We start from the raw sequence: 25,881 nt of genomic DNA on the forward strand, positions 1-25,881 counted from the left end.
GGAGTGAGGAGAGGAGGAAAGTGGAGCCCGGCGGGCCGGAGCGAGGAAAGGAGGGGAAGGGGTGGAGGCGACTGGCAAGAGTTTGCCGGCGCGCGGGGGAGCCTCCGCCCGGGACGCGTCCCGGAGCCAGAGTCGCGGCCGCAGCGCGGAGCCTACCGTCCCGCCTCTGCCAAGACCGCCCGCCGGGGCAGTCCCGAGCGGCGACACCCCGGGCGTCCCGGCCGGCAAGCCGGCGCAGCGGCGGCCCCGGGACTCGGCGGCAAGCGCTGCGGGAGGGATGGTGGCGGCGGGGCGCGGGCCAGAGCAGCCGCCCCCGCCTCCCGTCCGGCCGCGGCCCCCGGCCGCACGCCCCCGCGGAGTCTGCCGCCCGCGCAGCAGCTGAGCCGGACGCCCCACCATGCCGCGGGCCCCCGCGCTCCTGTACTCCTGCCTCCTCGGGCTTTGCGCGCTAGTGCCCCGGCTCCCAGGTAAGCCACGCCGCCCGCTGTGCAGAAAGAAACTTCGTGGCGCCCCGAGCCGCCCGCCGGCCTCTTGGAGGGGCAGGGGCCAGGGCAGTTGTCGGAAGGTGGGAGGCGTCCTCGGGGACACCCCCAGGTGGCGAGCCGCTGGGGACGACCGGGTGGGGGGCTTTCAGACTGCGTGCGCCGTCCCGCGTGCGGCCCGCCGCAGCCCCACAGGGCTGTCGTCGGCCCCTGGTCCCCTCCCGGGCGAGGAGGAGCCTTCCTGTGTAAACAGCCCTGCCCGTCTGCTGACCTAGCCCGCGAGCGCCCGCGCCCAGTGCGCCGGGAGGGCCGCCACCAGCCCCGCGTCGGGATCCGGGCTCTGCAACTCCCGGCACAAAGCGGCCCTTGTGGCCGGCTCGGGGCGGCCGGGCTGCTGGGAGGCGCCGGGTGATGCAGCCGGTGCCCTGATCGCGGGGAGCGAGGGGTAACTAGAGGCGCGTGACCCGGAGCCAAAGCGTGGGGTTCACGGCTATTCTCGAGGGCTAGGCTCTTGCAAGCGTGGATGCCCAGGGTCTCCTGGCGAATCCTAGAGTTTCACCCCGCCTAGGCCAGCCGCCTTTCTTTAAAGATGTAAACACCCCTTCCGCCCCCAAGCTCCCGCAAACCCGAGGGAAGACCCGCGTCCGAAACCACAGCCCCACCTGGGATCTCGCGATCCACTTCCTTCTGCCTGGCTTTATTTCGGAGTTTACAAACACCCCGTGCGGCGTACTCCCCCTGATTCGGGAGGATTCTGGAGCAGGGGGTGTGGAGTTGCACTCGCGCGATCCTGCTCTGGGCTGGCGGCTATGTGAGGACCCTCAGTTATCTGCTTTAAGTTTTCAGAGTTGGGAGACTGCTGAGGAAGGATGCTCTGTTAGCGCTGGGGATGCCTGGCAGAAGGAGCTACCCCCACCCCGTCCCCTCTAAAAGCAGGAAGCTCCAGACTTTCCCTTTTCCGGTAGGAGATAATTGTGTTGAGATGCTCCGTTCATTTTCAAGCCCGAGATTCTTGATTGCTGTTCCGAACCATGTGTCTGGCTAAGAGGGAGGGAAGGACGGTCCCCTGCCGAGTTTCGTTTACATGAAGGCAGTGGAGGTTGCTGTCAGAGAGAGGAGAGGTCTAGACGAAAACTTTTTAGGCGGTATTTCAGACTTATTGCTGTAACAGGTTTCTTTCATCAGTCCAGAGCTTGGAGTGGATCACTGGTTTCCAAACACCCATCTGGCCAATAACCAGTGCCTGTTGCTCATGGGTCCCCAGGAGAGGGCAAAGAGAGAGATGTAGCCTGTGTCATACACAGGAATATATTATTGCCAACAGTCCCCTGCTTCACAAAGACTGTCCTTTAATTTGAAATTCTTTTTTATTTTTAGGAAAACTTTTTAAAATAATTTGTAGTGATAACAGGGTAGTTTTTCATCTTGAGCAAACGAAAAAATCGGCAATCCTATGTAAATTTTACCTTCTCTTTTTTGTTTTCTTTTTAAATCATAATCTGTGAAATACAAAAGTTTAGGAACTGGTGAAGGAGGTGATTTCTTAGTTTGCTTACAGGTTGACATCCTGGTTCTGATAAAAACTTAAATACGTTCAGTTGCAAATAATTCTTTCAATCCATTATTTTCCATTTGCATTGTGATTTCTGCTTTTCAAAGTTCATATATTTCTTCTTAATGATCTCCATCTTTGAGGTTGGCCCAGGAGAGTGAAGTGATTTGCCCACTGTCCTTGTCCATAGGCCTCATAACTTTTTGGTTTAGGGCCCTTTGTCCTGCACGACACAATTTAGGTAGGGAAAAAAGCATTGAGCCCACAGTGGTTTATTTCCAGTGCTGTCTCTTCTCCTGCAATTGACTTAGAGCTCAGCCATCCCTCCATGGATCAGCAAAGCAGTGGGAGAGCAAGCCTATCACTGGCTTCCAGACCTGGCCACCTCCCTGGAGCTTCTCAAGGTTACCAGGGACTGACACATATCTGTGTGATTTCTTCTAGTTTCCAGTGTTGCTGAGCCAACTGCAAGTCTGAAACAGCTTTTCTTTTCTCTTCCTTCCCTTGTCTTCTCTTTTTATTGAAGCACTGTAGGTACTTTATCCAATTTGTGTTCTGCTACTAGGACAGAATTTGACAGAAAAACCTTCATTACCCTCTAAGAGAAAAAGGTCATCTGCAGGGTCCTGCCTGCCTGGGTGTCCCTAGATCATTGGTTAAGTTGCCAGTCTATTGCTTTGCACTGCTTTCGTCTGTGTGTTTAATCTAACAGGAAACAGACTTTTAATTTAAGGGGGCTGACTTCAAACACGTCCCCAGCAGGCTGACAACCCCCCATCCCAGAGTTCTCTGCTCTCCTTATTAGCAAAGACCTCCAGACAGGACCCGAGGAAGGGTTTCTCTTCGGGGAGGCCCTGGCTCGCTACTAAGGAGGGGGGAGTGTGGCATTGACTGGGCTGCAGAACTGGAGTCATGTTTGCCGTCATAGTTTATTAAAAGGAAAAAAAAATCAAATGTTCTTTTAGTGAATGCCCTGCACATTAGAATGCTCTAAATCCTAGGAGAGCCCTTTATCCTATTTACTGGACTCCTGTTGGCAGCACTCCCCCACCGCCACGATTTCCGTGGTCTGTGATGGGGCTGTTGGAATTTGGCCTTGGGTTTGCAGCTCTCAGGTAACCAGGCAAAGGTTTAGAAATGCAAACCAGGGGGTTTGGTGGGTCGGCTGCTGTTTACCCTAGGTATTTACACTTTAGCGCCATCATCCTTGAATTAGGGGGACTTTTAATAAAGGAGATTGAGGCAAAAGAGGGCAGGGTCTAATTAGCTCTAATTAGTATTCCTCTCCTGCTTGTTCTCCATGCTTATTTAGCTACTGAGGCAACGGAGAATGAATATATCTAAGTAGTTGGCAAAAGGCCCTTTGTGCCTGCCTACCCTGGTAACTACTTTTTCTTCTCCAGCCAGCTCACGGAAATATTCTGAAGTTTTAATGTAATGTGGGACGATTACCTAGTGCTTAAATGATAATACCCCGTTCACGTGGCAGTGAGCACCCGGGTTAATGGGGGTGGGGTCGCATCACAGGTATTTTCAATACACTGGGACTGAAGGCTGAAATGAGATTAATGGCCTTTATGAATGTAAAAAAACACTTCATAGGCGCCCATTTGTTTGTGAGGCGGCTTCTTCTATTGATTGCAGGGTTTGATTCCTGGGCCACATGGGGAAAAGTTTGCTTCCAGGGAAGGCCTGACACCTTCCCTGTGGCAGATGCTAGTTCCCGCCCCCACCAGAGTTTTTCAAAAATAGTTGCTTGTCTATTGTAGAGTTATACTCAACTCTTACTCAGAATGATCCAGTTAAAACTCAACTTAGATTGTGTTACTCTGCCTAAAATCCTCCTGTGGCTTCCAGAAGTCCTGCCAGGGTCCTGCCAGGCTCTGCACGAACACCCCCTGACCGCCCCCTCCCCCACCTAACTAACCCCCTCTCACTACTTCCCCTCATGCACTTCAATCCCATCTCTTCGGGCTGGATCACAGGCCTTCCTGCTCCCTGGAATGTTCTCCCTGCCGATCTCTGCATGGCAGGCATCCACAGCACTTTCTCAGCATGTCTACTCAGGCAAACTGCAGCCTCCTGCCTCACGTTCTTCCTATCTCCTTGCCTTCCTTGATTTTTCTCCTTAGCACTTACCACCATCCAGTGTACTTGCTTATCTGGTTTATTGTTCATCTTCTTCTCTGAGCATTGAGCCCCCAATCAGGACGTAAACTCCCTGAAAGCAGGGAGTTTTGTTGGTTTTATTTGTCATTGTATTCATCTGTGCTTACAACAGTGCCTTAGTAATACTTGTTGAATAAATGGATGGACACAAGTTTTGGTATTCTGTATGCATGTGTGTGTTGGAGGCAGAGTGACCCATCCTCACCTCCTTGCCGCCTTCTACAACTAGCTTTGAGGTCAGGGACTATGCATGTAGCTTGTTAGGAAGAAACAGTTGTGCGAGAGAGAGAACTGATTTGAGTCTGTCAAGATTTTTTTTGAGCTGGCACCTATGATACAGGTTATTTTAGTCACCCCTGAATTGTTTGCAGGGGGATGCTAAGGCCAGGAAAAGTTGTGACTTGCCCAAGGTCATGTAGTCAATAAGTGACAGAACAATCTCTTGGATCTTTCATGCCAGGATATCCTCTCCTTATCACATAACTCCAGCCCAATGTCCTGTCCTCTGTGAAGCCTTGTCTGCATCCCTTGGGTGGAGCAGAGTGGGCCTCTCCTTCCCTCCCTTTCATTGCATATTCTGTCTTTTAGAGAAGGCTGGAAGTTGGAGGGGGGCAATAAGGTGAATTGCCCGACTCTCACAAAACAACAGCAAAAACAACACTTACCTTTAGGTCCCTGATGTGGACAGAATGCTTGGTACTGGGTTGATTCCTACCCCACTCTCCTCTCCCACCATGATTTCAATGATCTTAAAAAAAAAAAAAAAAACTTTAACTTTTAAAATATGTAAAACAGTTTTAGATTTATGGGAAAACTGAGATGTTAGTATGGGAGTTCTCATATGCCCCAATTCCAGCTTTGCCTGTTGTTTGCATGTTGCATTCATATGGCATATTTGTTACAATTCATGAACCACATCAATATGTTGTTATTAACTAAAACCATACTTAGATTTTCTTGGTTTAAATCTAATGTTCTTTTTCTGTTCTAGGAGCCCATGCAGGACACCGTATTACACTGAGTTGTCATGTCTCCATAGGCTCCTCTTGGTTGTGACAGTTTTTCTGTCTTTTAATGACCTTGACATTTTGAAGTGGTATTTTGTAGATAGTCCCTCCACTGGAATTTGTTTTTTTAATGATTAGACTGGAGTTACAAATTTTTAGAGGAAGATCATATAAGTAGTCAGTTGTCTTTTTAAAGCTAAATTTTGAATAGGTAATCGGTTCACATACTTTTTAAAAGCATAGCCGGTGTAGGGTGAGAAATTGCTCTTTCATTCTTGGTGCTGGTTAGTCTAGGACATTACTCTGACCTCCTTCCCTGCTCAGACCATCCCTGTCAGTTTCTTATGGATCCATAGTATTTTTTATATGTTTACTACAAATCTCCCTCCCCCAGTTTTATTAAAGGAAGCCCTAAATACACCGTTCTGCACCTTGCCTTTATGTTAACTTAGTGATAACTGTCTCAGAGTAAGCTTCATACCAGCATGCAGGGAATAGAGAGCACGCACATTCTTTTTTAAAGCTGCATAGTATCCTATATATGAACCGATGTTTTGTAAACAACAAGTCATGTTTGTAAAGGTGACGTTGTTGAATGTTCTGCAGATGTCTGGTGTTCAGAAAGGCAGGAAAGGTATGAACGAGACAGATCCTTTCTAGGGTGTATTTACACTTTGTGGTAACATCTTTAGACTGATGACTATTTAATTGCTAGATTCAGCACTGGAAAGACTTTGTCTATCATGCGACACATGAGTGGCTGTGGTTCAGGGCATGGGGAGAAGCACTCCAGTGCCTTACCACTTTTTTCCCCCCAACAGCAATGATGAGATGTTTTTATTTTCTGTTGTCTTGAAAACAATGAGTAAAATGTAACTCAAGATTGTTTCTCTTGCTGGCTTTTCAGTTGTGTCATGAAGGTGGTTGCACAGCCATTAACGGCAGGGTCTGTTCTTGTCTCTGTGGTTTCCAGGGTGAGTGCACACCCTACTTGCTCGCTGTGTGTTTCCCACTATTCCCAGTGAGTAGTGTCGTGTCTCCTCTCTCCCTGCCATTAGGGCCACTTCGTCCTGGGACTCACCTCTATTATCCCATGAAGTGTTTTAGTTCAGGAAATTCTAGCTGCTGGAGGTGTGCGTCAGTGGGTGCTGTGTGACCTTGGCCATGTTGGGTAGACAGAGGTGTGGAGAGGCTGAATGGAGGGAGGCCAGCCAGGAGGTGACCGCAGAAACCTGTGGAGGGCCTGGCTTGGGCTGTGTGGGGCTGGAGAAGGGTGCAGGCAGGAAGGGTTGGATTAGGAGAAACATTTCGTGCATCTCGAAGGAAGGATCAGTCTGGATAAGATTGATAACAGGGAGGGATGAGTCATTGAGTTTCGGAAGGAGAGCGTGTTTTCAGGTGATGGTTTGCAGTAAACCCCTGGCTTCAGAGACATTAAGGGCTGCAGGCAATTGACATTGAGCTGGGAATGGTCACTGTGCAAACAGTAACCAAGAAAAGTTGTGGTCACTGTCTGGGCTGCTAGCACCTATTACCGTGACATAGACATAACACTCTGACATTTGTGAACTGCGACTGTTTAACATTTTTATTCATTACTTCCTTCCTTTCAAAGTGCTATTGGTTTCAAATGACTCATCCAGCCAAATCCAAACTTACTGAAATATTAATAGGTGGAGGGAGGAGAGATGCCAAAGGGAGTAGCACTGGCACTGTGGCACATGTCAGCACACGGTCTATGCTTTTGGTTCCCAGAGTGCCTGGCAGGAGTGGCATGACCTGTCCCTGGCAGCTGTGAGCGCCCAGGGAGCACAGCCTGGGTCATTCAACTCTGTGTCTCTAGCATCCCCTAGACCAGTACTTGGCGTTTAGGACTTGCATAGAGCAGGGTTTCTTGAATTTGAATTTGTCTCAACAGCAACCTAATTTTATTTTCATATTTTAAAATTACCTTTTTATACAGTTTTTAAAGGTTACTTTCCATTTCGTTATTACAAAATATAGCAACCTGATTTTAGTGGAATCACTGTCAGTGCCATGAAACTACTATTGCATGTGAATATGTAAGAAGTAACAGAAATGACTAAGAATGTAGTATGACAGATATTTTACAGTTGTTCAGTATGTTTTCATACCGGATGCCTGTCACATCTGTGGAGGCTCTTCAGGATTTTGTCCAAGGTCTTTTAGGCTGACAAAGCAGAAGACCAGAGCCCAGTGTGATATGGGTCAGAGAGGAAGAGCCCTTAATGCTCTGAACCTGAGATCTCTGATCCAAGGTCCCAGACCTCAGTGATGAGGCCGTGGTAATTAGAAAGTGGTGTTTGTGCATTAATGTGAGTTGGGGCAGAGACATAAGTGAGACATCCAATCTCAAATTCCTTTCTGACTGAGGGCCTGTTGAACATCTCCTTCAGAGGACCCTGGAACTCACTGGTCACATGGCCCATGTCTGGGTGGCACAGGGACCCCATATGGGTACTTGCTTGCTTGTGCCCCTTCTGACCTCTTTTTGGAAGACTGGGCTCCTTGTTATTTTTTCCAAGTTATTTTTGTTTTCTCATGTTTTCAGCTGTAAAATAAGATGACTTAGTGAGCTGATCCTAAAGCATTTCTAGCTCCAAGGTTCTGCAGTTCCATGATTTTATAGAAATGATTTATAAGGATGATTTTATGCGTCCTTTATAGAAATTATTTTATATGTCAAAGCAAATGACACACCACAAGAGCCTGAGTGTATATTTGATAAGGTTGAGGAGAACAGGAGAAAAGTCATTTTCATTCTAGGTTTGATTCCGTCCCCTGCACAGCTAGTGGTTTCTGTCGGGTAAGGAGATTGTTGTTGTTGTTTTTTCATTTCAGTTGTCCATGTCTATTTATTTTTGGCTGCACTGGGTCTTCGTTGCTGCATACAGGCTTTCTCTAGTTACAGCGAGTACGGGACCACTCTCCAGTTGCCATGTGAGGGCTTCTCATTGTGGTGGCTTTTCTTGTTGCAGAGCGGGGGCTCTAGGGTGCACAGACGTCCGTCTGTTGTGGCTCCTGGGCTCAGTCGTTGTGGCTCACGGGCTTAGTCGCTCCACAGCGTGTGGGATGCTCCTGGATCAAACTCATGTCTCCTGCATTGGCAGGTGGACTCTTAACCACTTGACTGCCAGGGAAGTTCCCACATCTATTTATTTAATGTCAACTTTAAGCTAAATATTCTGGGGAATATATTTTTTTTTAATTTGAAATAGTTGATTTACAGTGTTGTGTTAATTTCTGCTGTCCAGCAAAGTGATTCAGGTAAGGAGATTTAACCAAACAATGAAACTGACAGTTTGAAACTTTTCCTGCAATCATTTCTCTTTTTTAATAAGCTCAGGTACCTATTTGAAAATCTCCGAGTGAGTAGATTCATTTTAAAGTGAGAAAGGAGGTTGTCAGTGTAAGAGGTGGAAGGCAAGCCCAACCTCCCTGTGGACTGAATTGTAACACCTTCTTGGTGAATGTTTGGACCTGCGGAGGACTCTTCTCCTGAAATGAGGCAGTGCAGGGTGATGGGTCCTGGCTTTGTTTCTTCTGTAAAATGCATTCCGAGTCCAGTGTTGTACCCAGGAGGTCCCACTGCAGGCCTGGCAGTGACATTGGGGTCCCCAGCTCTGGTGGTATGAGGTGGGGTCCCAACAGGGTAGCAGCTGGTGGAGATGAAGTGCCCAGGGTTCCACGTCGGGGTCTCTGGCTGGGGAAAGTCATCATTCTCACCCTCTGTGGGCGCCCAAAGTCACCCTTCTTTCTTCCCAGGCCCTCAGGTCCTGCCAGTTTCTCCCACTTTCATTGCTTGAAAGTGGGAATGAGCTGCCATTCTCATCCCAAATGGTTTTCCCTCTAGTGCCTCAAGGCAGTGACTCAGTGCAGCCTCCTGTGTCACCCGATTTCCGTAGGTTTTTTCCTGCTAGTGACAAAGAAGAATCAAGGAGTTAAAATGACCAAATTAGAGAAATGTTATAGTTTTAAGATGTCTTAGAACCAATATTGTTATGTTGTTTGGTGAAGCTGGGGAAGAGTCTCAACCTCCCCGTTTTCTCCTCCACACTGTCTTGTTAATCTCACTGCCTCTGTTTTTCCCATTTATGATCTGAGCCCTTCTTCCTAGGGCTGGTGGCCCTGGGTTTTTCTTTTTTCCATTTATCCAGTGAGCCTCTAGGCAATGACCAGAAGAAACCAGTGAGTCTGTTAGTGCTATGAGGACCAAATAAAGTTACATCTGTTTAGAGAGAAGCCAGTAAGTATTGCTCTTGGTCAAAAGAAATTTGTCTCAGAAGGAAAAGACTTGGGTGATGATAAATTTCACCAAGGATGCCTTTGCTGTTGGGGATGGTAGTGGGAGAGGCATACAGTGGAGAAGGGAGATGGGGGAGGATGCTTTCTTCTGGTGGTTTAGTATATTCAGAGGGTCATGCGGCCATCACCACGACCCAGTTTCCTTCTAGTCTTAGTTTCTGATACTTTTTTGAACATCAGGGATAGATTTTGAATGGGTGGTTTTTTAATTTGATCAAATACCTTTTTATTATCTCCCCAGGTGATATGTATTTTCTTGATCTATTAGTAGATATATTGAATTAATAGATACCCTGTATCTTAAGCTGGCATTGTATTCCTCGGCTGCATTCTTCTTTAAGGACTTTGCTGCTGTCTTTTGGTACACTATGGATTTGGTGCGACAGTACCTGGTTTAGGATTTTCTTATGTCTGAAGAAGATCAATCAGTTCTTTTTTTTATTTACTTTTTATGCCATTTATGATATTTTGTCTGGACTAAGCATAAAGGGGCCTTGTTCTCAATGAGACAGGACCTGCTGTGTCAGGAAGAAGGCAGTGGGTATCCTGATAGGCACAGTAGAAGAAATGGGAGTTGCTAACGCAAGTGTGCACATGGTGGGTGCTTCAAAAACCGTCAGTGTTTAGCTTCTGCCAGTGAGCAAAGGCCTGCAATTAGCACAGGGGCCTGCACTCTTCAGCTTCAGGGGGGCCCCCTATTAGAAAAGGAAGTGACTCCTCCTCCTGCCCCATTCAAAAGCCCATTAATAGGGTTTATGGCTGGAAGCTAATGGCTGCATCTTTATCTTTCTTTGAAGGTCTCAACATATGCACTAGTGGAAGTGCCACCTCATGTGAAGAATGCCTGCTAATCCACCCAAAATGTGCCTGGTGCTTCAAAGAGGTACATAGGTGGGGGAGGGGAGGAGTGCTATAGGGGGTTGGTGGGGGACGGGTGGGCTTCACCTCGACATCCAAGTTGACTGGGCAGAAAAAGTGTATGCAGGTTCGGTGAGCTGCCTCTTCCTTTCTCCCAAGGCGGAGACAAAAGAAAAGCTGCATTTTTATGTTTTAATCCTGTTTTAGGGAAACAAGATCTTCTTTCCCTTTTGTAGGGGAACCAGTTATGATTCTTGTACAGTTTTCTGCTATTTTGTAAAAGACCTGAGCTTGTGAAGTGAGTCTTTTGCCTAACGATATAAAACATGCCTGGGTGGGTGGCCTGTTGGTGGATGCCGGTCATTGTTCAGTGGCTTATCTGAGGATGAATGTTATGAATTGGCCTTTATGGAATGGTTTTACTTGAAAAGAATAGCTGCTGTTTCTTTAGAAGGGATGTAAGTTTGGGGTGGTGATAGGCATATTGCTCTCGTAAAGCAATACAAATATCAGTGCTTGGTTGGCTAATCAGGAAACACTCAGTTTCTAAACCTACACTGCCTCTTCCAAGTGATTGTTCTAGAATTTTTTTTTTCCTAGTAAAGAGTAAGATTACTAAACAAGCTACTTTGAAAGAGGACTCTTCCTAACATATGAACCCCTCATTGTATTTGGGGCTTAATGGTACTGTTTTGTTATCAACTTTAAAACCTTTCACGGATTCCTTATGACCTGCATGACAAATCCAAGTTCCATGGCCCCTGCCTGCCTCCCTACCTTTATCTCTTGCTTGCCTTCAACACTTCAGCCCCAGGGGATGACCCAGGGTCCCCAGAGAGCCCTGCCTGATGAACACCCTCATGGTTTTCTCTGTGCTGCTTCTCTTGAAGAGTTTCCTAGATTTCCCCTCCTTCCCCTGACCAACACCTTGTCTTCAGTTTTCAAGAGATTAGTTCAAAACTCATCTACTCCATGAAGACTTTGATGGTTTTCCCCCAGACACATCTGTCTGTCCACCCAACCATGTTTCCGTTCATCTATCCATCTATCTGCAATACGAATGTAAGCTCCCCTCCACCAGAATGTTAGGGCAGGGGTTTTATCTGTTTTCTTCACTGTTGAACCTCCCACACCCACGTGGTGCCTGGCTCACAGTATTAATAGCTGCTCAGTAAGATTGATGGAAGGATTTCATTGGGTGGCTGTTTGTTGCATGTCTGCACATACAGGCCATGACCCACCACCTTTCTGTCTCCCTGTAGTTAGTCCTCTGGCAATAACACTTGTCACCTCTTACTCTGTGGATTTGTTTTCATGCCTGTTTCCAATTAAATCATTATTTCCTTGAGAATCTGTGTCTTCCTCATCTTCAAAATTGGCCAAGAATCTGGCAGGAATTCATATTTGATAAAAGAGGCCAGCTAAAAAGACACCTTGTTTAGATAACCAAAGTTGAAATCTCAGTTTCACCATGATTTACTGTTTCTTGGTATGTAAAACGAAGATGACCATTCCCACCCTCCAGTACTTTAGAAGTACAAAACGAGATCAATTCAGGAGAGGTCTTGTGGATGGAACTGCTAATTAACTGAGCCTCCTGTACCTTATGGATACTTTCTAGAGGAATGTGAGCCTTGGTTTCTGGAAGTTGCTCTGGATTGTCAACTTTAGGTCTCTTCCTTTTTCCCCAAGTCTGATGTCCTGATACTGGTAGTATCTGATGACACCTTTTTGTGTTTTGTTTTTGGCTAAGAGGCCCAATATATCTTAGTTCCCCAGCCTGTTCATGTCTATTTCCCCTGCGTAGGAAGCGTAGAGTCAACCACTGGACCACCAAGGAAATCCCAACTGATGATATCTCCAGGAGTAAATCATTGTCCTGGTCCACACCTGGGTCCCCTCTGTAGCTTACTGAGCTCTGTCTGTGCTTATAGCCTCAATCTTGGCTAAAGAACCTCCTGTGATACCTGCGTGGGAATGCAGCTTCCCATCCCCTTTGGGGGTTAACTTTCTCCAGGGCCTGAGTAGTCTCAAAGCTAAGTTTGGGGCATTCTAGACTGCCCCTTAACACAACAGGGTAAGTGTGGCTGAGTGCCTTAATCGTGAATCCTGGGACGTCATCAAAGAGGTGAGGTATCTGCAGTGAGCACATGATGTGGAGAGTCTGGTAGCCAGCAGGGGGCTGGGTCCCTAACCAGTGTGTTCTTGTGGATTCCGGGCTGCATACCACCACAGATTAACCCCCAAACACATTCCACTGAGCTCCTCTGCTTCAGATCCTACAATGGCTTTCTTGTTTACCTGGGGTGGGGGTGGGGACGCCTTACTCTGCATTTAACAAACTTGTAACCTAATTCTATCTCCCAGGTCCCCCTCGCATTCTGTCTTCTCCCACAGGTGTGGAGTTTGAGTCAGCCAGTGCCCTTACCACCCTCCCCCCACCCCCACCTCATGCTGCTTCTGTCTGCCTGGTTCTGCTGCTTGGTTGGCCCTGTTAACCTGGCTCTCCTGTCTTCATCTTTCAACTGTGGCTTCATTTTCCCTGGTAGCTACAGACCTTACCCTCTGGCTCTAAGGTCAGAGTCGCTAGACTCTCCCCTCCCCTAGTTGAGGATGTGGCATGGGGCAGGGAGGCTGCCGGTCCTTATCGCACAACTCAGCCCCTGCCCCTGGCCCTTCGTCAGAGCCCGGGGCTGTTCTCCGCCAGCTTGAACGCTCCCAGTGCTGTTTGTGCTGCACGGCATAAGACATACCACAGACTCCGGCGGCTTATTATCTATTTTGTCCTTCGTGTTTCTGAAGCAGACATTTGCCTGTGCTCTAAGAGAGTAAGTTTCACAACCCAGCTGGCTGTGAAGGGGCGTGTGCGGGTAAGAATGTGCGCGGGTGCTTTTATGGCAAGGCCTCGGGGCAGCCCACGTGATTTCCACTGACATTTTCTCATCTAAAACCAGTCACGGCACTCAGCCTAAGTGCACAGGGAGCTGGGAGACTTCATGTAGCTGTGTGCCCGGGAAAAAGGGGAAAGGGGCTTTGTGGATCAGCAGCCTGTGCCGGAAGCAGGGAGGCCAACGTACTGGACAGAGGACGGTGTTTGGGGAGAGGCGGGCGGGGCTGAGGCAGATGTTCTCCCCCAGGACAGAAAGCAGGTTCCTGGGGCCGGAAGAGGAGACAGGCAGGCTCGGCCATAGTGCTGAGGGCTGTGGGGAGTGGGGAGGCTGTTGGGGTGTGAAGGTGAGACACCCTCAGGAGATGTGGCTGTGAGTAGTTTCGACTGCCATGACACCAGAGGGAGAAGGACCCAGGCTGCCAAGGCTGCCCTGTGGACACTGGAAGGAATCCCGCCGGGACAAGAGCAGGGAGGCCTGGGGCATGTCGATGGTGGCTGTAGGGGCAGACGTGGGAGAAGGCTGGGGCACCTGGGCTGGGGGACCAGGCTTTGCCTTGGAGGTGGACGTGGAGAGAAGGAATGAAGGGGTCAGTAGGACTGAAGGCGGGAATGTGAGGAAGGAGACAGATTAGAGGCTGGGAAATAAGACCAGCTGACTGGATCTTCTGGGAGATTACCGTGCTGGGGAAAGTAGAGGGGAGGGGACGTGACCTATATTCCCCTTTGAGCTGGGAAGGAATGAAAAACATGAGTGTCCGCTCGAGCTCACAATAAAACACAGATCTGTGGGAGAACATCTCTTTGTGGTCGTGAAAGGGAAGCATCTCAGCCCATTGTACGTGCTCCATGAACAGCCATCCAGTGCGTTAAGTGAGCCCAGCGGACCTGACAGGGACTTCCCCGTCTCCCAGCAGCCGGGCCACGTGGTGGGGTGCTGATGGTGCACAGATTTTAGTTTGTCATCACTTACCTTCGGCCTCCCCTCCCCTACCCCTGGATCCATGAGGGCTCCAGTGGGGCCAGGGCTGCAGCCACAGAGGGCCCCAGCTTCCTGCCCCTGCCCAAGTCTCTGCCAGGCCCTCTCCCAGTTCTTCACCAGTTTGCATTTGCTTCCCCCTCTTCTCAGGATCAGGGCATCTGTGCCCCCGGTTCACCCCCACCCCCCTCCGCCCCCTTCCTGCTTGGGTTCCTCTTTCCCCAGGCCTGCAGTTTCTCAGCTCTTCCATCCTGCTGTTTCAGAAAGAAACAAAAACCCATGCTTTCCCCCTAAATACCACCTACATCTTTTTTGAGTTTTGGCTTTCCGCAGCAGGCAGTGAGGCGCACAGAGGATGTTATGACCAGAGTGGTGCAGGCGGACAAGCTGAGTGCCCGGGCTGCTGTGCCCGACCGCTGAGAGCCTGCTGAGCACTGGTCTTGGCTGCAGGAGGGGATTTTGATTAACAAAATGTATGAGAGTTAAGTACTATTTCAGCGAGCAGTAGACCTCATTATATCCTCTGTGTGATAGGTGACAGAGGCAGTGCAGAGGGCCAGGTTGTAACAATTCTGAGCACCAGTGTTAGAACAAAGTAAAAATCATCTAGGTTTGGCATGCCTGCTTCTTATGTTTTTCTTTCTTATGTTATTACTGTTTAGTGACTGAAAGCCATGAAAGATATTTCGAGTTCCAGTGTGCGTTCTGTTGCTTCTCTTAGTGGGTCGCCTGTCATACAGTTGCCTTCCCTGAGCCCTTTGGAGGGTTAGTGACAGTGTTTCTGGAGAGTGTGTGGACAGATACTTCCTGTGAACTGAAACTTCTTCCACTACAGAGTTGTGGCGCTAGTGGTAAAGAACCCGCCTGCCAGTGCAGGAGGCTTAAGAGACACTTGATTTGATCCCTAGGTCGGGAAGATCCCCTGGAGGAGGGTGTGGCCACCCACTCCGGTATTCTTGCCTGGAGAATCCCATGGACAGAGGAGCCTGGCGGGCTATACAGTCCATGGGGTCACAAAGAGTCGGACATGAACTCAAGCAGCTGAGTATGAGAGACCATTCTGAAACTAGTTTCCATTTTTCCATGTTGAGATGAAGTCTCATGCCTGTTTTTCTGCATCAAGTGGATAGTTATCCTTCAAGTTTGATAGGTGGCAGAAGAGTTCGGCACCTGGAGCAGCAAAGGAAATACTAAATTCAAGGGGATGGAGTCTGGGGTCACAGAGTTAGTTTCCTGCTCTGGAATTCAGCAGTGACCTTGACCGAGAAGGGAGGCAGATGATGGAAGGAACACTGAGCTTGTGTTCAGAAAGCTGAGGCTGGAGAAACTTAAGCTTCTCAGGTGAACATAGGCATGAACTTAGGTGTGTGGACCTCTGACTCGTCATCTGTAGAAGTGAAAGGCTGGACCAGGTGATACATCCGAGATCCCTTCTCCCTGGTAATTGCTATGTTCTGACACCTGGCAGAGGCTCTTGGCACATCAGAATTCAGGATGTCGCTCATGTGAGAAGGATTTTTTAACCATGAGTCTTCCTTTCCTTCAAGAGTTTATAATTTGGGGCATCTGCATTCATTGCATTTGAAGCTTAGGAATGGAGGTATTGAAACATTGTCTTTATAACATTTGTGTAACTGGAAAGGTCATAGCTTTCATATGCCCTGGTCTTTGTGATTTTGGTTTCTTCTTTTAATGTGCATCTGCCCTTATTCAAAATTAAAATAGCTAGCGAGCATCTCGGGGAGGAGAGCAGAAGCTTGTGGTTGGTTTGTCACTCCCTGCTGGGTCTGCCTGAGAAGGAAATGGCACCCCACTCCAGTACTCTTGCCTGGAAACTCCCATGGACGGAGGAGCCTGGTAGGCTGCAGTCCATGGGGTCGCTAAGGGTGGGACACGACTGAGTGACTTCACTTTCACTTTTCACTTTCATGCATTGGAGAAGGAAATGGCAACTCACTCCAGTGTTCTTGCCTGGAGAATCCCAGGTACGAGGGAGCCTGGTGGGCTACCATTTTTGGGGTCGTACAGAGTCGGACACGACTGAAGCAATTTAGCAGCAGCAGCAGCAGCTGGGTCTGCAGTGCTGTCTGTCCCTTTCTTGGGCAGCAAGAGCCTGTGCTAGAAATCAGGCATGGCTGTTTTCAGACTCCATGCTGGAGAGAACTGCAACTATTGTGGGCATCCTTGATAGACTTCGAGAAAGCTACCTTACTCTCAAAGGGTTCTCCAGACCTGCATGCCCAGAGGTACCTCAGCAGGTGTCATTGAGGCCCTAAAGGTCTGGGATAATGACAGGACTTGATTATATAGATAAATCTATCTTCAAAGGATGTCAAGCACATGAGAGAAGCCACTGGGACTGCCCCAAGTAGCAAGAAAACCGAACTCTGAAACAGGAGAAGGTTGACAGACATGATAGATTTGGATGGCCCTGAGGCTAAGTCTGGGTTTGGTATGAGAGTTGTGGTTGCTGTCCATTGCTGCCCATGAAGCTGGAGCTGCTGAGCAGGGGGTCCCCTGTACTGTCACGTTGTTGACATGGTTGGCGCTTGTAAAGTCATCCTGCAAGTGGCAGTTTTTATGTGGTCAGTGGTGGTTCTCATGCTGGCCAACTCGGTGACAGGAGTTCATGGTCTTTCCTGCTGGTGCAGCAAACTTCAAGGAAGCCTTGTGCATTGGAGTGAAGGTTTGCCACAACCTTGAAGAATTTTAAAGCTGTTACCAATGAGGGGAATGAAGAGGGCCTTGCTCCTAACAACCTGGAAAATAAAGAAGCCCTGAATAGAGTCAGGAAAGCCAGCTACACAAACAAGCCTGTAATGGGCTCTCTGTGGCTGCCTATCAGCCCTTCAGGTCTGGGAAGCGTGTCCTGGACCTGAAAGTCTCCTGATGAACCCAGCAGGGGAGCAGCAGGTGCCTCTGTACCTGTCCTCCCTCGGGGACTGGTAGTGTCTAGCAAAAGCAGCCTTTGAGCAGATTGACTGGGCAGCTTGGATGAAGTTCATTGCTGGTGCAGGTGTCCATGCATCACAGGATGATCTTGCTGATGTAAATGGCTGAGGCTGTGGATGAGGAATCATACAGCTGTCTCCCACTTAGGGTGAAGCAGTTAGATTCTGTGACGTTGTCTATTGCAGAATGCAGGCTGCACCAGGCCAAGAGGAGGGATGTTGGGGTACCCATCGCTCTGGGGAGACCGAAAATGCTTTCCTCGCCAGCCTGGTGGTGGGCTGATCAAGACATGTGCACTTTGACAGTCAGAACTGGGTGAAGGACAACCAGTTCCTCAGGATTTGAGGAGCTGGCAGCAAGGACCAGTGTGCTGGCAAGAAGTTCAGAAATTCCTTAGCCAGTTAAGCTCTGAGCAGCCCCTCAGCCCTTTCAGCTCTGGACAGCTATTCAGTAATTCAACCTCTGCTTCACACAGCTTAGGACAGCAGATCCATACCTGTAAGGCCCTTAGGAAGGTACCTCTCCTTTCCCCTATTGCTGTGATTTTTTTTTAATTAAACTGCTTCATCAGAATTGCTTTATCAGAGCCCAGCTTGACTGCACAGAACCCAGCTTTGGAATCTTGTAATTTCTAGAATAATCATTTTTCTCAGCTTGTTCCACAAGTGTTTTTTGGAGCCATTTATATGTATATTTATTGTGGCATCCCTGAGGTTGTTGACAGGCAAGATATCCTGTTATGTCAAGAGTTCAATATACAAAATTAAAAAAAAACATTCGGTTATAAACAAACAAAATCACAGAAGCTCAGAACAACACATCTGGTTTTACTTACTTAAAAATACTTCAAAGTCTCCTTGACTTCCTGGTCTTGACTCTTGCAGAGGCCCTACTGGGCACCTACTGGCCTTGGGGTGTTGTCTGAGTGACGGCTACTCGGCCACTTGTATCTTTCAAAATTTTTAGTTATGCAACTTCTGACCATATCAGTTGTTTTCTTCTTATCAGGTAGACAGGCACATTTTTTTAAAGAAGCATTTTAACCATTAAAATAACAGTGCAGCCAAATGTTTTACTGTGTGTGTGTTTACAACTTAAAAATGCTTCCATATCCAGCACCTCAGTTCATTATTTAATTCTCATTATATTCCGTGAGGCATTTGGGGTGGGGGTGACCATTTTGTCCACTTTTGGTGAATGGAATGTAGAGGTTCCAAGGTCGAGGGGTGATGATGAATCCACAGCCTGAGATGCTCTGGAGCCACCCTGACTGCCCCCTGCCCTCTTCCCCTGTTTCCGTGCCTCCAGGACTTCGGCAGCCCACGGTCGGTCACCTCCCGGTGCGACTTGAAGGCGAACTTGATCAGGAATGGCTGTGGTGGTGAGTTCGAGAGCCCGGCCAGCAGCACCCAGGTTCTGCGGAGCCTGCCACTCAGCAGCAAGGGCTCCAGCCCAGCGGGGTCCGATGTCATCCAGCTGACACCGCAGGAGGTCACGGTGACCCTGAGGCCCGGTGAGTGCCCTGGGGTGGGGCAGTTCAGGATGGTGGGAAGAGAAGCCTGGCAGGGGAGGGCGATGGGAGGCATGGCCCAGACCCCGGGAAGGGAGGACCAAGGCCTTTGGGATAATAAGAGTATCTTTGCTATTTTAAAAGTTGTGGTGAAATATACGTAACATACAATTTGCCATTTTAACCATTTCTAAGTGTGTAGGTCAGTGCCATTAATTGTACTACAAGTGTTGTCTAACCATCACCACTGTCCATTTCCAGAACTTTTTTCTTATCCCAGACTGAAACTCTGAACCCATTAAACGCTAACCCCTCATTCCCTCTCCTCCTCCCCGCCGCCCCCCAGTCCCTGATCGCCACCATTCTACTTTCTGTGTTTGTGAGTTTGACTACTCCACATACCGCATACAAGTGGACTCAGATACATTTGTCTGTTTGTGACTGGAGTATTTCACTTAGTGTAACATCTTCCAGGTTCATCCATGAGGTAGCGTGTGTCAATTTCCTTCCTTTTCAAGCTGAGTAGTCCTCCATTGACTGTGTAGACTCAAGTTGTTTATCCATCCACCCATGAATGGGCTCTTGGCTTGTTTCCACGTTTTGATTGTTGTAATAATGTTCCTATTTTCGATGGGAGGATGCTGGTACCGTTACTCCTTAGTCCATGCAAGTTTCTAAGGGAATGTGCTACCTCCAGGAGAAAGTATTTTTTCCAGTCAGCAAATTTGAATTGGTGGCATTCTGAAGTGACAAACTTGCAGAGTAGAGATTTTTTTCTTTATGACCTTGGAACCTCTGCCTTGGAGTTGATTGTGATATAAGGGGACTAACAGTTTTTGCACACATACTTTGTGGTAATTACTTGACCTACCCAAAGGTAGCAGACATAATTTTACACCCAAGGAGCTGTGTGCTCAAGGGCTCAAAGGCAGAGCAGCGAACCTAGTTCAGTGTTGGGTCTTTGTGGTTGCACAGCTCATGGTTGTTTCTTGCTAACCACTTTTGTCGCCTCATATCCTACACATGAGGTCCCTTGTGATGTCAAGGGAGGGTGTGAACATGGCCAAATTAGAAAGTACCACATTGTTGAGAGAAGGCAGCCTTTTCCCCACCGAATCCCGTTGACTTTTAGCCTCTTCTTTCTCATTGTCTAGGAAGCCACTGGCAATAACCATTTCCAGATGGTTCGTTGAGACTTTGGGGTGGCTGGGGCTGTGGGAAGCTGAGGGATCTGGTTGGCTGTCCGGGCTTCTGGTTCTAGCTCTCTTTCTGACTCGGGACCCTGGGCAAGCTGCCCCACTCCTTAGCATCTCAGGGTCTTTGTCACCTTCATTCCTCACAGCCCTATTCAGAGGCTTAAATGAGACTTTCTGTTTAAATACACTTTAAGAACTTTAAATTACTGTTTTCAAAGAGTTATGGCCAAAGATACAGATTTTGGTGACAGCCACATCTCTGTTTGGATAGAGATTCTCATATCTCAGAAACCATCTAGCATGGCCCTGCACATCGTAAGCACTCAGTCATGCTTCTTCGAGTTGTTGTTAGAAAGGACTCTGAGTCACCATGCACCTGAGAACTGTCTTATTTCACCTACTGACTTGTCTTGGAAATAAGAAACAAAAGAAGGGTGTCAGTGGCCCTGCTGGATGTAAAGCAGTGTGAACTGCTGCACAGCCCAGGGCTTAGTGCTGGGATTAGCTCAACACACTGTTCTTACAAGTCATCTGACTGGAAGGGACACTTGGCCTTGTGTTTAGTGAGGTTCCGAGCTGAGAGAGAGAAGGGAGCCCTTTCAGAACTGTGCGAGTGGGTAGAAGAGAGGAAGCTGAGAGGAAGTTCGATGGTATCCTCTGGGGAAAGATGAACGCCTCTCCTCAGGTTAATCTTGATTCAGACTCAAGGTCAAGGGTTCTGACCTAGAAGGGAACATAGGCATCCTTGTAGACTAGTAAGTTATCAGAACGCAACGTATGATAAGAATTGTTATTGACTAACATAAGTGGTGTATTTCCCTTTTTATCTTAATAACTGTGTAACAGGGACTTCAAGAAAAGCCTTGAAAAATCATCCACTTTAATACTATGTTATTTTTCATTTTTGCTAGGTTTTCTGTCTTTATTCATGTGTTTGTATTGTTCATATGCTTATGATGTATATATTACTGTGTACCGTTTTCAGTCAGTTTTTGAAAACAAAGACCAAAATTAATACCTCTAAAAGAGTTTGAAGGTCATCATTGAGGGACGTTTTTATTTTAGGAACTCCTCATCTAGAATTGCTCTGAACCTGTGCTGCTCTCTCCAAGAAATATTCTTCATGGGGGTGAATCCTTATTCTTTAGGGTATATTTAGTTTAGGGAGAAGCTGGAGGTCACACAAAGCCAGAGATGTCAGACTTTCAATTCCAGTTTTTAAAATCAGAGTTAAGGTGTGGCTCTAAGGCGGAGAGACTGTTGTTTGGTTTGACCTATCAACTAGCTTTTGAAACAGACCCCAAAGAAATGATTTGAATAAGGGGAGCCTCCTTGTGCAAAGTTCTCATAACGTTCAGTTTATGCACAATGCTTATTTATGCACGAAGCTCAACATACACTCAGTTTAAGAAAGAAAGCAGTCTTATTTGGTATAGTTACATCTGTCACTAAGCATTGTGATTCAGTTGCCAATATTAAAAATAAAAATACATGATTCTGTGTTCATACAATATCGTGATGTGAGGACTGTGTGCAGCTCTGGTCCTACAGAAGGTGCAATAATGGAGAGCCCATTGCAGCCTATAGAGATGAAGATGAGGAGGAGACCTGATGAAAATCTGAATTCCTAGAGGCCTAGAACCTCATGAACATGTATCTTTCTCAAATATAGAAACATGTGATGCCAATGATGCCTCTTAAAATTTTGAAAATTTTCAGTATTAATAAAGAGAAGTACAGGCAAACCCCAGATATCTTTATTTGTTTGGGGAAAGAGAAGCATAGTAATTAGCAACATTTTTAGTTTACCAAGTGCATACTTATTTCAGGGTAATGCCTCTCTGACTCTGGGGAAGGCATTCAGATATGCAGCGATTGGTTTCTCCATTGTTTATTTTCAGAAATGCTTTTGTGTCTCCTTTGCCCAGCTCCCCCATACCTCATGATAGGTGTTTGAGTGAAATGTGTAGCACTTTATTAGCTTTATGCCAGACTAGTCAAGGACAAGCTTTGGCACTATATGTGAGGCACTTCACCCAGGCAAGGTTATTATTCCAGAATAAGCCTGGAAGAAAAAGAACAATTTTCCCCTTTTTTAAGCAGAATTTTTTAAATTTTATTTTGTTTTTTAATTGAGATATAACTCACATACTGTATAACTTATTTAAAGTATACGATTCAGTGGTTTGTAGTGTATTTGCAAAGTGGTACAGCATCACCACTACATGATTCTAGGACATTTTCATCACCACAAAAAGAAAACCCTGTAGCCCTTAATACTCCTTACTCTCTCCCTCCCCACCACATGCATTCAGCCCCTGACAACCACTAATCTGTTTTTGATCTCTGGGGTTTTGCTTACTTTTCATTTCATTTAAATCACGTAATACGTGGTCTTTTATGTCTGGCTTCTTTCACTTAAGCAAAATATTTTCAAGATTCATTGATGCTGTAGCATGTATCAGGACTTCATTCCTTTTTATGGCCAAATAATGTTCCACTGTATATGTATAGATATACCACATTTTAGTTGATGAATATTTGGGGCTGTTTTCACTTTGAGACAATTATGACTAATGCTGCTGCGAACATTTATGTAAACATCTTTGTGTGGACATATGTTTTCAGTAATCTTGAGTATATAGCTAGGAGTGGAATTGCTGGGTCATATGGTAATTCTGTGTTTAACTTTTTGAGGGACTGCCAAACTTTAAGCAAGCTTTTGTATAAACACAAGATCATGTTTTCCATTCTGTTTCCAATCCTGGAAACTGTATGTCAGGATAACAATCTTAAGAAAACCTTAATGAAGAACATAAAATCCCTAAGAAAGAATGTAAACTTTAGAATAAAGCATACTGAAATGGTGAAAAGCTAGGGGTGGAGCAATTAGAAAGGGTTTACTTAAGTCTTGATTTGCCTCAATCCATTAGCCTCTTAAAAAATGACCTCTGATTGGCAGCTTTAAAGCATTTTTTTTTAACGTTTTATTTTGAAGTAATTTTAGAGTCACAAGAAGTTGCAAAAATAATAGAGTCCCTGTGTACCTGTCTCAGCTTTCCCCAAGGATGACTTGTTACATAACTTGAGTGCGTTATCAGAGCCAGGAAACTGACCCGGGATTGTGCTGTTAACTGCAGAGGACGGGTTGCTTTTGAGATGGGCTTCTTTCCATCCCTGCATATACTGCCTTTCTGCCCTCTCTCTCATTCTGATTGGAGATGGCACATGCCTGACTTAGGTATTGCTTCTGCTCCCCAGACTGACAATACACACACTTAAAAACACTTGATGATGGGTGGATAGTGCTTTGCTGTGGGCTGAATGTTTGTATCTCTCCAACATTCATATGTTGAAATCCAAACCGTCTAATGTGATACTGTTAGGAAGTGAAGTGGGGCCTTTAAGAGGTGATTGGGTCATGGGGTGGAACGCTCATGAATGAGATTAGTAGTATAAAAACAAAATAAAACAAACCCCCCAAACCCCAGAGGGTTTTTCTGCCTGCTTCGGCAGGAAATCAGTAGTCTGAAACCCAGAAGAGGGCTCTCATCAGAACCCAGCCAGACTGGCCTAGTCCTGGTCTTACACTGTTGTTAACTGTGAGAAATAAATTTATGTTGTTTATAAGCCACTTGGTCCATGGTACTTGTTATAGCAGCCCAAACTAAGATTATTTTCAAGGAAACTAAAAATGCCGAACCCTAATTGCTTGGTGTCAGGTACCGTAAAGGTCAATAACGTCTTCTGATTGTTCCATCTGTCAAGAGTCAGAATTCTGAGGAGGGGGAGTAGTGTTTGGTGCAGCACCCAGCCTTGTTCTGGGCCAGGGAGGCAATTCTTCTTTATGGGTCTGGATTTAATTCTGAGTCTTAATTGCCTTCTGCTTCAGTAGTGAGCAGAGAGCTGGGTGATACTCTTAGAAGTTGTTTTCTGGGGCTCTAATTCCCTGTTCAGCTGTAGTCCATTTATAATGTAGCTGATTTTAATCTTTCTTTCAGTTTCTAGCACAGAAGTGTAATTCTAAGGAATCAAAAACTACTTTCAGTGGGGATAGTGAGAGTGTTTATCTGTTAGATGCTACTTTGTCTAAAATATTTCAACAAAAATCAATCTTAGGAAAACCAAAAGCTGTTGTTAGAATTCTCTGCTTTCATTTTCTGGGAATGTTGGTCATCTGGTATATGTTCCCAGGAAAAATAACTTTTCACTTTTTATTGGAGGGAAGACAGAAGAAAGCTTTAAAAATACATTTCAGAGGGAATGCTGGTAGATACTTGATTATGGAGGGAAAATCTACACTTAGGAACCAAGCAGTGGCATGAGTTCTGTGCAGAATACAGCTGAGGCTGGGTGAACTAGAAACTGGAAGAAGCAGAGGGGCTGCAGGAGTAGCTATGTTCTCACAGGTGTGAGGTGATCAGCTTTACTTTGGGGTTTGTTTTATCCTATTTCTCTGATTCTGCTGCTGGTCCCAAGGCGGGGATTTTGTGGACTGGCCCCAGAGAGGAGGGCGACAGCCACACAAGGAGAAGAACCTACAGGGGTCTTATGTGGAGGGGGAGGAGGAGGACGTGTGGGCTGGGCTGGTGTCACCAGAGACAGGCACAGACTGAGCGCCCACAGTGGAGGTGAGCCCAGCTCCCAGCCTGCTGGACTCACAGGAAGTGGCCACTGGTTTAAAGTCTCAGGTGGTGCCAAACTGGGCGGCTGTGTTTATTATTGAGTGTGTCTAAGTGGCTCAGTTGGTAAAGTGTCTGCTTGCAATGTGGGAGACCAGAGTTTGATCCCTGGGTTGGGAAGATCCCCTGGAGAAGGAAATGGCTACCCACTCCAGTACTCTTGCCTGAAAAATCCCATGGACAGAGGAGCCTGGTGGGCTCCATTTCATGGGGTCGCAGAGTTGGACATGACTGAGCGACTTCACTTTCACTTTCAAGTGTACTTGGTTCCAGAAGTGTACTCAAAGATGGAGAAGGTGCCCCAGACCCTCTCCTGGCAGAAGGTACCCCTGGCCTGCAGCAGTGGCTTCACCTTCAGTCAGCTAACCATGGGCTCTCCCTCATTAGGGAGTTGGGGCACTGTAGCTTAACTCCCACACTTAGCACCCACTCTGAGAACTGGTCCAGAAGTGTCAGTCCCTCCAAAATCTGCTGTTAATTGAGTCCAAGTTTATATTGCTTGCTGTGTAACAGGCCGGTAAATCAAGATGAGTTGTTGGGACAAGGAATAATGACTTTATTCAAAAAGCCAGCAGACCAAGGAGATGGTGGACTAGTGTCCCAGAGAAGCATCTTCCCTGAGTTAGAATTCAGGTTTCGTCCCTAATGGCTCGGCTGGTAAACAGTCTGCCTGCAATGTGGGAGACCTAGGTTTGATGCCTGGGCTGGGAAGAGCCCCTGGAGAAGGGAAAGGCTATCCACTCCAGCATTCTGGCCTAGATAATTCCGTGGACTGTATAGTCCATGGTGTCGCAAAGAGTTGGACACTACTGAGCGACTTTTGCTTTCACTTTTATACTAAAAGGAGAGGAGGTAAAGTCTTGGTTCTCACCAGGCTTCAAAGGAGATGTTTTAATTTCTTCCTTCCTGCAGCCATTCACAGCTAAGCCTGGTTGGGATGTTTCTTTGAAGCAGATAAGCAATGGTACCTGGGATGGTACCTCAGGGTTCCCTGAGATGGGCCAGTGTGTGTAATTTAAGTTTATAGACAACATCCCTTTTAATTTGTGACAAAGGTTCTTCCTCTATTACATTGACAGAAATTCCATTATTGTCAAGGACTACTGAGGAGTTTGTAGCATTTAAAATCCACCATAGGTAAGGTAGCCGTAAACCCTTATTTTGAACATTAATGATTTAATCCTTTTTATACACTCCTCCATTTTTGGAAAACTTGGAGAGAAAATTTTCTTTTTCTTTTTTTTTTTTTTAGCATTTGCAGCCTCCCTTTGTGGAGCTCTG

General features: G+C 46.9%; 1 protein-coding gene across 1 annotated transcript in view; it reads left to right on the plus strand.

The window, feature by feature from the left end:
* The first annotated feature begins 319 nt into the window (after window positions 1-319).
* The window catches only part of ITGB5 (integrin subunit beta 5), a 108,599-nt gene continuing 83,037 nt past the window's right edge, over window positions 320-25,881 (plus strand). Inside the window, exons 1-3 of the mRNA XM_061166979.1 lie at window positions 320-467; window positions 10,334-10,419; window positions 18,521-18,725. Of these exons, the coding sequence (XP_061022962.1) occupies window positions 398-467; window positions 10,334-10,419; window positions 18,521-18,725 (361 nt within the window). The 5' untranslated portion in view covers window positions 320-397. The remainder of the gene's footprint in view (window positions 468-10,333; window positions 10,420-18,520; window positions 18,726-25,881) is intronic.

Source organism: Dama dama, chromosome 19 (assembly GCF_033118175.1).
Source record: "Dama dama isolate Ldn47 chromosome 19, ASM3311817v1, whole genome shotgun sequence".
Classification (NCBI taxonomy): Eukaryota; Metazoa; Chordata; class Mammalia; order Artiodactyla; family Cervidae; genus Dama; species Dama dama.